This window comes from Mustela nivalis (assembly GCF_964662115.1).
Source record: "Mustela nivalis genome assembly, chromosome: 4".
Lineage (NCBI taxonomy): Eukaryota > Metazoa > Chordata > Mammalia > Carnivora > Mustelidae > Mustela > Mustela nivalis.
This window is the reverse complement of record NC_139023.1, coordinates 61,400,975-61,414,608: the sequence shown is the minus strand read 5'-3', so window position 1 is coordinate 61,414,608 and position 13,634 is coordinate 61,400,975. Positions and strand designations below refer to the sequence as shown.

Below are 13,634 nucleotides of genomic sequence, written 5' to 3'. Positions count from 1 at the left end.
CCCTCACACTGAGAGCCAGGCTCTCAGAGCCACGGTTGTCAGCCTCTTCGGCCAGGTTCCCAGGGACTGCTCAGGTACAGCTAGCAGGAAGACAGAAGAGCCTAGAAGCGGGGGCTTGTCACTCATTTCAGGGCCTCCAGGACCAGATTTTTCCATGTTTCTGTTGAAAATCCAGGCTTATGTGCTGACACTTTGGAGGCCCCAAATTCATTCTCAGAGCAGCATTTCCTTGGGATTGCTTTGGAGGGAAGGATCCTTTCCAGAGAGGACATAGCAGCAAATCATAGAGCACGGCCACATCTTCTCACTCAGGTTTCTGGAGATAAGCTCGCTAATTAACTCTGCCTTAGACTGGGGGAAAGAGGTAAGTAGGAAAACCAAGTGCTGGCAAAAGTGAAGGAGGGAGAACAGCAGGGAAGATGAGACTGCAGACCTGGGGAGATGTGGGTGCAAATCCTGACGGGCCGCCCGTGCACCAGGTCAAGGTCAGGCAGGCTCCCCGAAGTGGAGGCGCCCTCGTCGGGGACAGGATGTCTCCTTTGTAGGGTGCTGTGAGGACCAGGGTGAATGAGGCAAAGTACCTAGTGCTGAGCAGAATGTATCCATTTAAAAAGTTCTGCTTGGTCTTTTTGAATAAGCAGAACCTGCCCGTGAACAAGGCAAGTAGCTGCCACCCATCCATTTGCCATGAAGTGTCAGACAAGGCAAGCCCCTCGTTTCCATGGCCACTGGCCCTGCACCTACAGCTGCCAGGGTAAGGAAGTAGTTTCCTGCCAACTCTGTGCCCTGCTAGCTTCTAAGGCTGTTGAACAGATCACTGCAAACCTGATGACTTGAAATAACAGAAAGGCCTTTCCTGCCAGTTCTGGAGGCCAAAGCAGAAGTCAGGGTGCAGACAGGGCTCATTTTCTTGGAGGCCCCAAGGGAGGAGCTGTCCCGAGGCTCTCTTAGTTTCTGGTGTTGCTGGCAGGCCTTGGTGCTCTGTGATTGTCCCTGTGTCACTCAACTCTCTGCCTCTGTCTTCACATCACCTTCTCCTCTGTGTGTCTCCACATGCCTTCTCCTCATCTTATAAGGACACCAGTCATTGGATTTTTGGGCCCACCCTCAATCCTGGGTGATTTCCTCTTGAGATCCTTAACTAATGACAGCTACAAAGATTAACTTCTAAACGAGGTCACATTCTGAGGTTCTGAGCAGATGCGAATCAGCGGGTGCGCACTATTCACCCCGCTACAGTAGCATGGTTCCTGCATGGCCAGCGGATGGAGGGGTGGACATCGGCAGTTAGTGTCCATATGCTGAGACCATCTACATGATCACATCTTTGACATTTCCCTGTAATCTGCCTTTACCATGATAACTTGTCTTGTTATCAAACATTCCTCCAATTACCCCGCTCTGAGTGCGCCATGTCCTCCCGGTAGGACCCTGACGTCTGTTACTTAAGGCAAGTTCCCTCCAGGACAGATCCTGTGTGTGTGTGTGTGTGTGTTTCCCTACTGTGTCTCCATGCCTGGAAGGACGCCTGCCCCAAGTACATCCTCACTATTTGTGAAATGGGTGAATGAATTATCTATCATCTATCTATCTATGTTTCTCTCTAAGATGAGAGTCCATAATTGTCTTTCCATATTAAATCAACGTGATAGATAGGAGAGCCCTTTTCCTAGCCACTAGGCACCCGGTATGTCCCCATCAGGGGGTCTCTGGCCTTCTGGAGTGTTCCAAGCAGTGACCACACCCCATGTTGCAGGGTAGACAGTGGTGTGTCTGTCCTCCCCACCAGTATGGAAACCTCCATGGAAGGTAGTTGGTGTCAGGGTTGGTGCCAGGCACAGAGCCACCACGTTGTCATTTTTTTCACACTGTAACTGAAGCGCTTTGGTGGCATCTCCTTTCCCTCAAAGATAAAGCTCTTTTATGACAGTGCCTCATTTATTAGCTGTCGTGGCCGCTGCCTCAGGGTTATGCACACAGATAAAATATGTAGCAGGAAACTGTCTGCCCTGTTTCTCTCTTTCCCTTCACCTCATTTCAACTCCCTGTCAAGCCTCCTTGAATTGGTTTGCTCATCACAGAAGCTGCCTCGGGCAAACTCCTGATGTCTTTCCTTGGAGGATGATCCTTTTTACTTAATGTTGCCGGGGGTGGGGGAGGTGGGGTGGGGAGCAGCCTCAAACAGGGAGTCCCTCAGCGCCTTATCTATCAGCATTTCTGAGCTGCACCTTCCCAGGATGGCTCCTCCTTGGATCTACCCCTTCCGGTCCAGTTAAGATGATGTCCCGTCCCAAGAGGCAGCCTCCCTTAGGTAATTTCCCTGGGGCTTAAGCTGTGCACTGTCAATGTGAATTCAAGAGAAGTTTCTAAAAGCCTGGCAATCTCCTAGCGGGTGAGGCTTGGCAGCTGGGGGACCATAGCGGGGTTTGGGGAGCAGAGGGTAAAGGGCCCCCGCTGATCTGGGATTAGGGAGGTCAGGGGGACCTCCCTTTAGGGAGGCTCCCAGAAATTGAGGGAGAGCTTAGAATCTAAACCGCCAGAGACTCAGCAGGTTCTGTGATCAGAAGAAAACGTGTTCGCCCACAGTGGGAGAAAAATCAACACCATCGTAGGAGGAGCGAGGACTTGGGACAAAACCCCAGGCAAAGCTTAGTGGTTTGGGTCAGGAAAGCACCTCGGGTTTGTGGATGAGTCCAATTTCGCTTACTTGTGATGCAGACAGAAAATGTCCATTGAGTTACAACATGAACACTCATTGTTCTTCCCAGTTATGGAAGAAGATGACCCAGAAAGCACCAATATCACACTATGAAGTGGAGAGCTTCCCCTCTGTGACGTGCTCTTGTCCCAGGGTCACACTGGGCTCCTTGTCAGGGAAGCAGTGCCCAGGCTCAATGCCCTCGCCCTTGTCCTGGTGGTTTGCTGTAGACTGCATTACCCGTCAGGCCCTGGCCGGTGCCTCTACCTCTGCTTTGTTCCCTCCCCTTCTATCTGCCTCCCCAATCCCCTCTTCCCATTGTACATCTGCTCCATGATGTTTATGCTTGAAACCCCTGACAGATCTCTCTGGAGCTCAGGATAAAATCATAAATCCTCAGTGCAACGAACGCCCCGGGCTCTCTGGGTTGGCATCCAGTGCATCTCGACTTGTCCTCTGTACTTGGAGTCTTGCTCCAGGCTCTGGGCAGGGGTTCCGGGCTCCACCCAGAACCCACAGTCTGGTTCGGCCTGTCAGGTGAGGCCTGACATTCAATGTTCACTGTGGTCCTCTAAACCGGTGACTGTAACATACTCAGCCAGGTTGAAAACCAGTGCTCTAGCCCAGCATTCTGAAATCTGACTGCACCCTGGAACCACATGGGTGTGTTAGAAAACACAGAACCTGGGTTCCTTTGACATGAACTTCTTTATCACTCTGGTGTTTTTGCTGGCTGCTCCCATCATGTGGAAGTCCATCCTTCCCTACCTGCAGGCTACCTTCCAAATGTCAGAATGGAGGGCCTCTAGCTGGGGTTGGCAGACTGTCTACAGAAAGTCAAATAGAAAATACATGAGCATTTGTAGGCAACCACATGTACTCTCTGCCATATCCTTCTCTTTTCCTCTTTAAAATGTAAATGTTCAACTTTTTCTTTTCTTTAAAGATTTATTTATTTATTTGAGAGAGTGAGTGAGTGGTGGGGGGAGAGGGGCACAGGGAGGGAGAGAGAGAATCTCAAGCCGACTCCCCATTCAGCATGGACCCCCACTTGGGGCTCAAGCTCATGACTCTGAGATTATGACATGAGCTAAAACCAAGAGTCGGAAGCTTAACCGACTGAGCCACCTGGGTGCTCCACACTTTCTCTTTTAAAATTTATAAGAAAACTAATTCTTTGCTCAGGGGTCATATGAAACAAGCTCTCGACCAGATTTGGCCCACATGCTGAAGTTTGCTGGACTACAGACCCTGTCACTTTTGTGAGGTAGTGAGCTCCCCATTGACTGAAACAGTCTGGTGACAGAGGGATTTCTGGCAGGAATGCACATTGTCTATGGCTTTGCTTGCCGCCCCCCCATTGCAGAGGTGTGTAGCTGTGACGGAGACTGTGCAGCCTGTAAAAATATTCATATCTGGACCTTCACAGAAAAAGTTTGCCAATCCGTGCATTAAGTAAATGAGGATATACGGGAAACAGATGAGCCAGGGAGGGTGGGACGAAGCAAGTAAAGCAGGATGACGTGACAGCGAGTACGTGTGGCTGTGTGTGCGTGTGTGTGTGTGTGTGTGCACGTGTGCATGTGAGCGTTCAGGGCCTGTACTTGCACGTGCATACACGTGCGGGTGCTGATTTCAGATTAAGAGGTCTGGAGAGGACCTCCAGGGCCTGATGTCTCAAGTGGGATGTCTACATCAGCCTGTAAGCCCTGCGGGAGCAGAGGTTGCCCTTCTGGTTTGCTCCCCAGCGTGCAGAGGCCTAACCTGGGGCCTCTGGCTGACTGCCTGCAGGGGTTCCCACGTGAACGCTGCCCACAGAAGGGGTGATGGGGCACCATAGGTCTGAACTCGTTTACATGTGCCCTTGTTGGTCCTCTTGTTGGTGCACTGCCCCACTGGGAGGGTGCCTCCGTCTTCCTCACCCTCCAATTACCATCACCCCATAGTGTGTGTGTCTGTGTGCACACGTGTGTGTGCGTAATGCCTGCCCCTCACTTCGCAGTGCATTCTGCCATCTCACTGTAACAGCTCGCCATCCTGAATCAGGACGGATGTGGTTCATCCATCATAGATGTGGCAGGATGTGGGACATGATGGCCCATGAAAAGTAGCAGCACAAAGGGAGAAAGAGAAATTCAGTTCTACGTGTTCTGATAGAAGTGTAGTGTTGTTTTCATCCACACAAAAACAGAAATAACCACAGCAACACCTGCCAGACAGATGTGTGTGAGTGTCAGACCTGCCCTGACACCCTTCTCAGTCCCAGCTGAGGGGGACCCCTGTCTCATGGGACACAGACACAGAGCCAGGGAAACTGAGGCCCCAGTAGAGGAGAGGACTTTCCCACTAGGGAAATGGCAAAGCTGGGGCTGGAAGCGAGTCCTGGGGAAAGTGAGGCTCAGAACACTCCAGACTCCTCGTACAGCCACCGTAGAAGGTGGTGATCAGGGCCCTGGGAGTCAGATGGTGATCCCACCACAACTCCCTCCATGCACACCGCTCCCATCCCCACTGCCTTCTCTAGAGCTGTCACAAGCCTCAAATGAGTTAATAATGCACACCAAGTACTTGGCCACAGCGAGCACATATCCGGTGATCAGTATACCTCAGACATTACTATTATCATCATTATTATCATAAACACCTTCCACGCTTAATGGTCACGTCTCTGTGTGCACAGACTGCTAACTTGAGTATCCTCCATTCATCCCAAGCTAGAGCATCTGGCTCAGAGCCCCTGCAACTGTTAACTGTAGCTGTGAGGTTGCTCTGTGTTATCAGCTGCCCAACTCTGGGTAAGTCTGTTACCTAATATCCGTGGGATGGAAAAGAAGGCCACCGCTGCATTTCAACAGGGAGGGGACTCTCTTTCCCCCTCCATTCCCGGCCAGGCCTTGCCCCTCCTGGGCCCCAAGCTCCCATGGGTATGATGAGAACACCCCAGCTCAGCAGTGCCGGAGAGGAAGGAGGCGTGCCTTACCTGGCCCACTGCAGAAGGAGGCGATGATGGCCAAGATGCAGATGATACTCAGGTACGGGATCCCGGGAGCGTGGTCCTGAGAGAGAGCAGGAGTGTGGGCAGGGGAGGAGGCCGCGGGGCAGAGAGGACCTGGGTTCTCACCTCCGCACCTCCTCGATCCATTTGCATGACCTGGGGCAGGTCACTTCACACACCTGAGCCCTGGTTTCAGTGTCCATAAAATGGGGATAAGGACAACCCCCACGCCCTTCTATCTGCCCGTTTTACAGATGGGAGGTGAAAGAAGATGATGCCTCTCTCGAGTTTAGCAGTGTCTGCAGCATACAGCAGGTGGTAAATAAACAAGTAACTTACACTGAGCTTTGCCTGAAGCAGGCAATATGAGAAGTTTTACAGGCATTAATCACATTTAAACATTTTTCTTAGTTAATCCCTTTTATTGTGTAAAACACCGCCTTTCTACCCCTGCTGTCCTGGTAGGTAGGAGATAACCGGTGTCACTGAGTATGCTTGGGGGTGTCAATTGTCTGGCAGGGTTGGGGTAGCTCAGTGCTGGGCATGAAAGATGTCCTAGCAGACTGGACGTCTGATCATCAGAACATGGTGTCACTAGTGATGAGACAAGGTAAGCATGTTCGGAGGTGCTAGGGCACCTGAGCCTGAACCAGAGAGATTCTGGGAGGTTAAGCTGGGATCATAAAAGGGCAAAAGGAAAAAAGTTCCAGGAGAGAGTTCTACCTGAGCAACGGCACAGAGACACAGGAGAGAACAGCACAGGGGTGAGCAGCAAATGTTCAGAGTGGAGGGTGATGGGTTGAGAAGGGGGACAGCAGCCCTTCCATGGTGAAGTCCATTGGCTCTTGCTGAAGGAGGACCTAGGATTGAGGGAGGATTGTAGGCTCTTGTACACTGTATGGCTCACTGTTTCACTAAGTTATCCATCATCCAGGCATCCATCCATCCATTCATCCATCGTCCATTCATCCATTTACCCATTGATCCATCCAACATACACCCATCCATCCATCATCTATTCACACATTCATTCTTCCATCCATCATCCATCACCTATCCATCCATCCACCCAATGACCCATTATCCATCCATCCAACATCTATTCATACATTCACTCATCCATCCATGATCCACCATCTGTCCATCCATCCATCCATCCATCCATCTATTCATTTATTTGGCAAACTGTTCTTAGTTCCTCCTGGGTGCCATGCACTGGACTGGGAGGTAGGAATACAGAAATGATACAGGCATGGCCCCTGTTCCCACAACTGTATAAGAAAAGAGAGAGGAGTCAATAGGGAAAGGCAATCCTGTATGAGAAGTGATACTGCAGGGTTGCCCCTGGGGGTCCTGGGAACACAGAGGGTGCCTCACTGAGTCATGGGGTAGGGGAAGGCTTCCTGGAGGAAGAGGTATCTAAGAGATACCCAGAGCTTCTTGAGTTTGGAAAGCAGAGAAGCCAGTTGATCAGAGGAGGGCCCCAGGGAGAGGAAAGGACAGGCTCTTTGGAGGCTGCCAGAGAATGGGGCTGGGGAGCAGAGAAGGGGGGACAGAGGCAGACAAGGTCTGCCAAGCAGGAAAGAGCTCTGAAACCTTGAGAATTGAGGCCTAGGGGGGGCCCACTTGCTCTAGACAGCTCTTCCAAAGCTCTGTCACAGCTGCAGAAAGACAACATTCAGAATATCACCCAACTGGTGAAGGACCCAGCTCGATCAGTCCGAGGGGCCTGCAAGGGCACCGTGTGCAGGACAACCCTGGTCGGGCATTTGGGAGGGAGGGGTCACTGCCAGCACATCACCACATCCCCCCGGAAGATGTTTCTGCCTCCTGCCTGGTAAGAGCACCCAGCAGCACCTCCTTTCTGAAGGATGAGTTGCTGTTCATCAGGTGCCACCACGCTAATATTGCTTTCTTTTTTAAAAGATTTTATTTATTTATTTGACAGACAGAAATCACAAGTAGGCAGAGAGGCAGGCATAGAGAGAGGGGGAGGCAGGGTCCTTGCTGAGCAGAGAGCCCGATGCCGGGCTCTATCCCAGGACCCTGGGATCATGACCTGAGCCAAAGGCAGAGGCTTTAACCCACTGAGCCACCCAGGAACCCCTAATAATGCCTTTTTTAAGATGTTTGTGGGACATGGAGGCAAATGATTGACACGTGTGACTTTTCACTCAGGGATTCGTTTTTGGAAAATGCCAAAATTCATTGACCACCGTGACCTTGCCTCGTGTTTCCCATGGTGCTGAGCCAGACTCCAGGCACCAAGAAGGTACTCTGTCCTTGCAAGCTGTACTGACTGTGCAGGGTGGTGGGAGGGGCACGGAAGGAAACCCCAAGATTGTGGAATCTCATCCCAGCTCTGCCATTTACTAGCTGGGGAACCTTGAGCAGCTTCTTCATTTATATTCATGCCTCAGTTGCCTATCTCCATTAAGGGGAAAAATACCACTTTCACCAGTGGCGTTTCCCCAAATCTACATTCCCCTAGCACTTGTCATGTTCAGGTGCCCTTCCAAGTACTGTAGGCACATTTTCTCATTTAATTCTCCTAAGACCCCTGGGAACAGGGACAACTGTCTCATTTTAGGGATGGGGGCCTGAGGAGCAGAGACCCTGCTGGGACCTAGCCCCAGAGCACCCAAGCAGGAAGCCAGCTCCATGCTGACCTCCCTCAGGGTATGACAGGCATATCCTCTCACCTGCAATGTCAGCGTGATGGTGAGGATCCCAAAGAAGAGGGCCATCAGCCCAAAGCCGCCCATAAGGAGGGGTCTCCGTCCCAGGCGCTCGATGACCAAGCCCTAGGTTAGGATGAGAGAGAGATGGTTATTACTTCATTTCTAGCAGCAGGAGAAGGGGAACTTGGTGCTGGGAACCAGCAGTGGAGTCATGGTAAAGGACACATTTGACCTTCAAATAGCCCAGTCACTTTCTCCATGGCCATAGCCAAAGAACAAAAGGTTTTTATGAGAAAGGGAGGGAGAAGAAGTCACCATCCTTGAGTACTTGCCACATGTTCAGATACTTACCTCTCCTCGTTATGAAAGGGTGAGCTTATCTGTAAAAGGAACCCAATGGACATGATTGCTGTAGCCCTTCACCTGTTCCTTGGAGCCTGCCTGTCACAAAAAGCAAGGTCACTCTACTCCTAATACCTCTGTGCTGTCGACTCTCTAGGGGCACACTCCCAAGGCAGGGGCCCAGGGCTGGGAGTGGGCAGACAAGGTTCAGGCGTTTTCCGCTCTGCCTGTGCCTGGGTGGGTCAGTTTCACTCTGGGGATGTGACAGCAGGAAGCTCCTGTGACTCAGCTCCTGAAGCCATGTCCCCTGGCCCAGCTTCCCAAAGCTGTAAGACTGTCACTAACCTCTACCTGGCTGGCCTCTGGGTCTACCTCTCAATGAGGCCAAGGTGGGGCTCTTCACTGACCTCCTTCAAGAAATGCCAACGACCCTGAAAAATAGCAATGTGGCTAAGTTTCTGAGACAGGCAGACTTGGGTTTATATCCTGGGTCAACCACTTTCCAGATGGGTGAGCTTGGGCAAATGACTTCCCCTCCCAGAGCCTCAGGGCTTTTATCTGTGAAAGGCAGTCCAAAATAGCCTCCCACAAGGCTGTCTGGAAGGGGCGGGTGGTTCAATAAGAGACTGCATTCAAAACACTTAATGAGTTTTCTGATTATGCCAAAGAACTTTCCTCTTCTTTCCTCCCCCATCCCAGTGCACAGAAAGAAAACCTCGAGAATCAGAGAGGTGAAGTATCTCACTGACCATCACACAGCCGGAAGAGAGAGACAGAGACAGAGATGGGTGGGGGAGGGGAGAAAACTTGAACTCAGAGCATCTGAATAAAAATGCACAGCTTTTCTCCACTGGGCGATCAGGCAAGGTTTCCTGAAGGAGGCAGCAGTAGCAGGAGCTTGTCAGATGGAGGGACCAGTGGAAACAAAGGCCCTGGTCAAATAAGCCATCCGGTCTGGATAAGGAAAGGGAGCGACACTGCGGAGGGCCAGGAAGCTGGAGCAGGTGCTCCTCCAGTCTGCCAGCTTCACATGATGGTTCGAAAGCCGAAGCATTAAACTGAACAGCCACAATCCTGCCTCAAAGCCTGAAGGAGTCTTGCTGCAGGAAACCTAGGGCCCTCATCCTTTCCCTCTTCCCTCATCCCTGCTCTGAGGAGGGCATGGGGTAAGAAGCCCTCTGGTCGAACTCTCCTGGAGCTGGCATGGGCCGCTGCTCCACATGGCCAAGTGCACACCGAGAGATGAGCGGGCACAGCTCTAGGCCAGCGGAGTATCCACACGTCGGCCACGGGGTGCTGCCTGGGTACCTTGGTGGAAACACCAAGGGAACTGGGGGGCTCTGGTGTGGAAAGTCAGAGCGGAAACCATGCTTGGCTGATGGCCAGATGACCATCTGCAAGTGCCCCAGGAAGCCTTTCCCTCTGCAGCCTAGGAGGGCAGGGCAGACTTAAATAGCTAAACTTTGGCCTCCCTTGACCCCTGACCTGACAGAGCAGAGCACAGGTGGCATCCAGAGATGCATGGACCTGAAATGGGCAGACCTGGGTTTGAGTCCTGGCTCTGCGCCCAGGACAGGTGATTCTGCTTCTGTGAACCTCAGTTCCTCACCTGGCAAATGGAAACAGACTGTCTTGGCAGAGCAGCTATGAGATCAGAGGCTAAGAACTCACAGTACCGGAAGCAGACTTGTGAGCAACAGAGCTTCCAACAAATGGCAGAAGAGGGAGGTATCACTCATTCGTTCATTCATTTGAAAGAGAGAGCACAATTGGGAAGAGGGGCAGAGGGCCAGAATCCTCTAGCAGACCCCCAGCTGAGTATGGAGCCCAGCATGGGGCTCAATCCCAGGACCCTGAGATCATGACCTGAGCTGAAATCAAGAGTTGGATGCTTAACTGACTGAGCAACCCAGCTACCCCAGAATATGGGGTCAAGGGTTGGCCTGGGTCTATCCCAGTCCCTGCCCCTAAATGGCTGTGTGGCTTTGAGTCATTCAGGTGCCCTTCCATGTCTTCCTTGCTCTCTTCCAACTACGCTGGGTTGGGGTGGATGACACCCATCTGCCCAGGACCTGTATGGGCCAGAGACTGCTCTAAATATTTATCATGCATCAGTTTACTTAATCCCCACAGCAACTTTATTAAGGAGGACCAATTAGTTGTCTGATTTGATAGGTAAAGAAACTGAGTCACAGAGGTTTTGGGAATTTGTCTAAGGTCATGTGGCTGGTAGGAGGTCGAGTTGGGATCATCTACAAAGTCTTTCCTGGTTCCTGAGACATTAAAATTTTCTGAACTGGAAAGAGACAAAGCCACCACTTTGTAATAGTCCCCTGTCCCACCCAGACTCATGGCACCTTATTCCTGACCATGTCCTCCCCTGCAGGCTGGGAGCCTCATCTTGGTTTCTCAGAATCTAGAAGAGCACACGTTGAGTGTTGAGCCAACATGTTGGTTGATATTGAGCCAATGAATGCTGACTGACTGGAGGGTTATCTTTGTGAGGTAGGTGTGAGAGTTCACACACTGCAGAGCAGGACGATGAAGATGGTATGGTCACTCAGTGGGAAGCCAGGCCCACATAGACCCATGAAGGCAGCAAATGGGCCAATATCTAAGTTATCTCTCCCCCTCAAACCCTCATGACTTGGGTCCCATCAAAGGGAAGGCCCAGATAGGGACTTTGGAGCACAGCAACATGCACAGGGGCAACAGGTCCCTGGGTGGGGGGGTTGGAGTGGGGGATGGGGAAGGTCAGGGACAACCAGGATTCGAGGTTCTGGGGTTTGCCAAAAGTCACACAAAGCTACTAAGAGATAAGGAAGCAGAACACATGCTCTCACACACTGCAGGGATGGCTGAAGACGTATACACACTCTTGGATTCAGTCATTTGCCTTTGGATATTTATCCTAGGAAAACAGATATTTGGTGGAAGATTTATGGACAAAGATCTTCAAATGTAGGGTAATTTATACTAGTGAGGAAACAGAAACCATCCAGAAGTCCACCAATGATTGAATTTTTCAATAACTACTGGAATATCCAGATGACAATAACCTAAGAATTCACATATTTTAAAAGAATTTTATTATGAGTTCTGGGGAGTATATGTGCTATGATGAGTGTTGTAAAATGTGTAAGCCTGATGATTCACAGTCCTGTACCTCTGGGGAAAATAATGCATTATATGTTAATAAAAATAATTTAAAAAAAAGAATTTTAAAGAACAGAAAAATCCTCAGGTTATGATTTTAAGGGAAAAGAGCAGGACCTAAAACTCTATCTCCCATATCCTCATGGACACAGTTTGGTAAATTATGATTATGTTGAACTAATCTACGCTGGAAAAATGTATGCAAAAATAGCTTATAATGGCTTACTCTGTTTGGGGAAATATGTGACTATTCTTTTAGTTGTTATTTTTTGATCTTTTCCAAATTTTCCCCAATAAGCTTTGTTTTAATTAAAAAGAAAGTCTAAAGCATAGACTTAGGTAAAGCATTTGAGATGCAATTCCCTGAGTCAAAAATCATTACTCTTCTCCTGTCCCTGGGGGTTTCCAACACCCACACATGGAAAACTTCACCATGTGAAATGTCTTTGCTACAGTCTCAGGATGGCATCACCATTCCCCACAGTGGAACTGGCACTCAAGACAAAGGTGGCTCACAGCTGGAATGTGTGGCAGCTTTGTCTCCTTGGGTTCCAGTGCCCAGTGACAGAGCACCAAAATGATGAGAGAAATTACCATGACGAGCATCATAGCCACTGTAAGACGCCAAGCACTTAAGTTGCCACCCTGAGATGAACACGTGCTGCATTGTTACATCAAGATTAACGTGTACTTGTTACTGACTTTGGTGTTTTGAGTGTTTTTTCTTTTTTTCTTTTGGTTTGTTTTAGTTTCTTCAAAGGCACCACAACAATTCCAGTGTCAGCAAGTGTGTCCCAGATATAAACTTATTGACACCTACTGTCTTACACCATGAGGCCAACATCCAAGAGTTTTGGGGCTGGCATGGGGATCTGGCTATTTTGTTTCCCTAAAGTCTCCTGATGAATCAGTAGCTCAAGCCAAGACAGAGCTGGAAACACTGTCCCTGATTTGGGAACAGTCTCTGAAGATGTGTAGGAAGACATCAAAGAAAGAGCTGTGAGAAAGAAAGAGATGAAAACAACTCTGTCCATCCTAGTGGGAAATCCAATCAGTCCTCAGGGCTCCTTTCTTCATCTCTGCCTCTTTTAAATCATTTTAAAGGGCAGCCTGTCCAAAGGGATTAGGGTAAACATGGTCTTTCCACTCAGCATTAAAGTCATTAGTGAAAACATTAACTCAAGATGAACAGTGACCTCTGAAGGTTATGTGAGGTCAGCTGGAGATGGACTATCAGACTCTAAGAAATCCTTTCTGGGGTCTCCTGGGCCACAGGGTTATTCAGCCAGTTGGCAGTCATGTACCCAGCACCTATTGCCCACCCCACAGTGCTAGGATTGCTGAAGGAATAATAGAGAGAAGGTCTTTTGTTGTTGTTAGTATTTAAAAATAAATTTTACTGACTTAGATTAAAGTCTTGGGTAGATTCAATAAAATGTACTGATTTTAACTGTACAATTTGGTATGTTTTAACAAACTTATACACCCATAAATGCATGACCACATCAAGATACAGAACATTTCTATCACACCAAAGTTCCCTATGCCCCTCTCCCTAGCTACAGGCAACCACTGATGTGCTTTCCATTACTCTAGATTAGATTAGGCTCAATTAGGTTAGAATTCTATATTGGTGATTGCTATACTTTTTTTAAAATAAAATTTATTTATCTATTTGAAAGAGAGGGAGAGAGCGAGAGAGAGAGAGTGAGAGCAAGTGAGCAAGTACATATATGGGCAGAGGGAGAGGGAGAGAGAATCC

General features: G+C 49.6%; 1 protein-coding gene across 13 annotated transcripts in view; it reads right to left on the bottom strand.

Moving 5' to 3' along the window:
* Window positions 1-13,634, bottom strand: part of SLC2A9 (solute carrier family 2 member 9) — a 223,187-nt gene that overhangs the window by 36,449 nt on the left and 173,104 nt on the right. For all 13 annotated transcript variants that reach the window (XM_082728528.1, XM_082728535.1, XM_082728532.1 and 10 more), the window contains 2 exons: window positions 8,396-8,497; window positions 5,679-5,754 (listed from right to left, as the gene is read on the bottom strand). In XM_082728528.1, coding sequence (XP_082584654.1) covers window positions 5,679-5,754; window positions 8,396-8,497 — 178 coding nt within the window. The remainder of the gene's footprint in view (window positions 1-5,678; window positions 5,755-8,395; window positions 8,498-13,634) is intronic.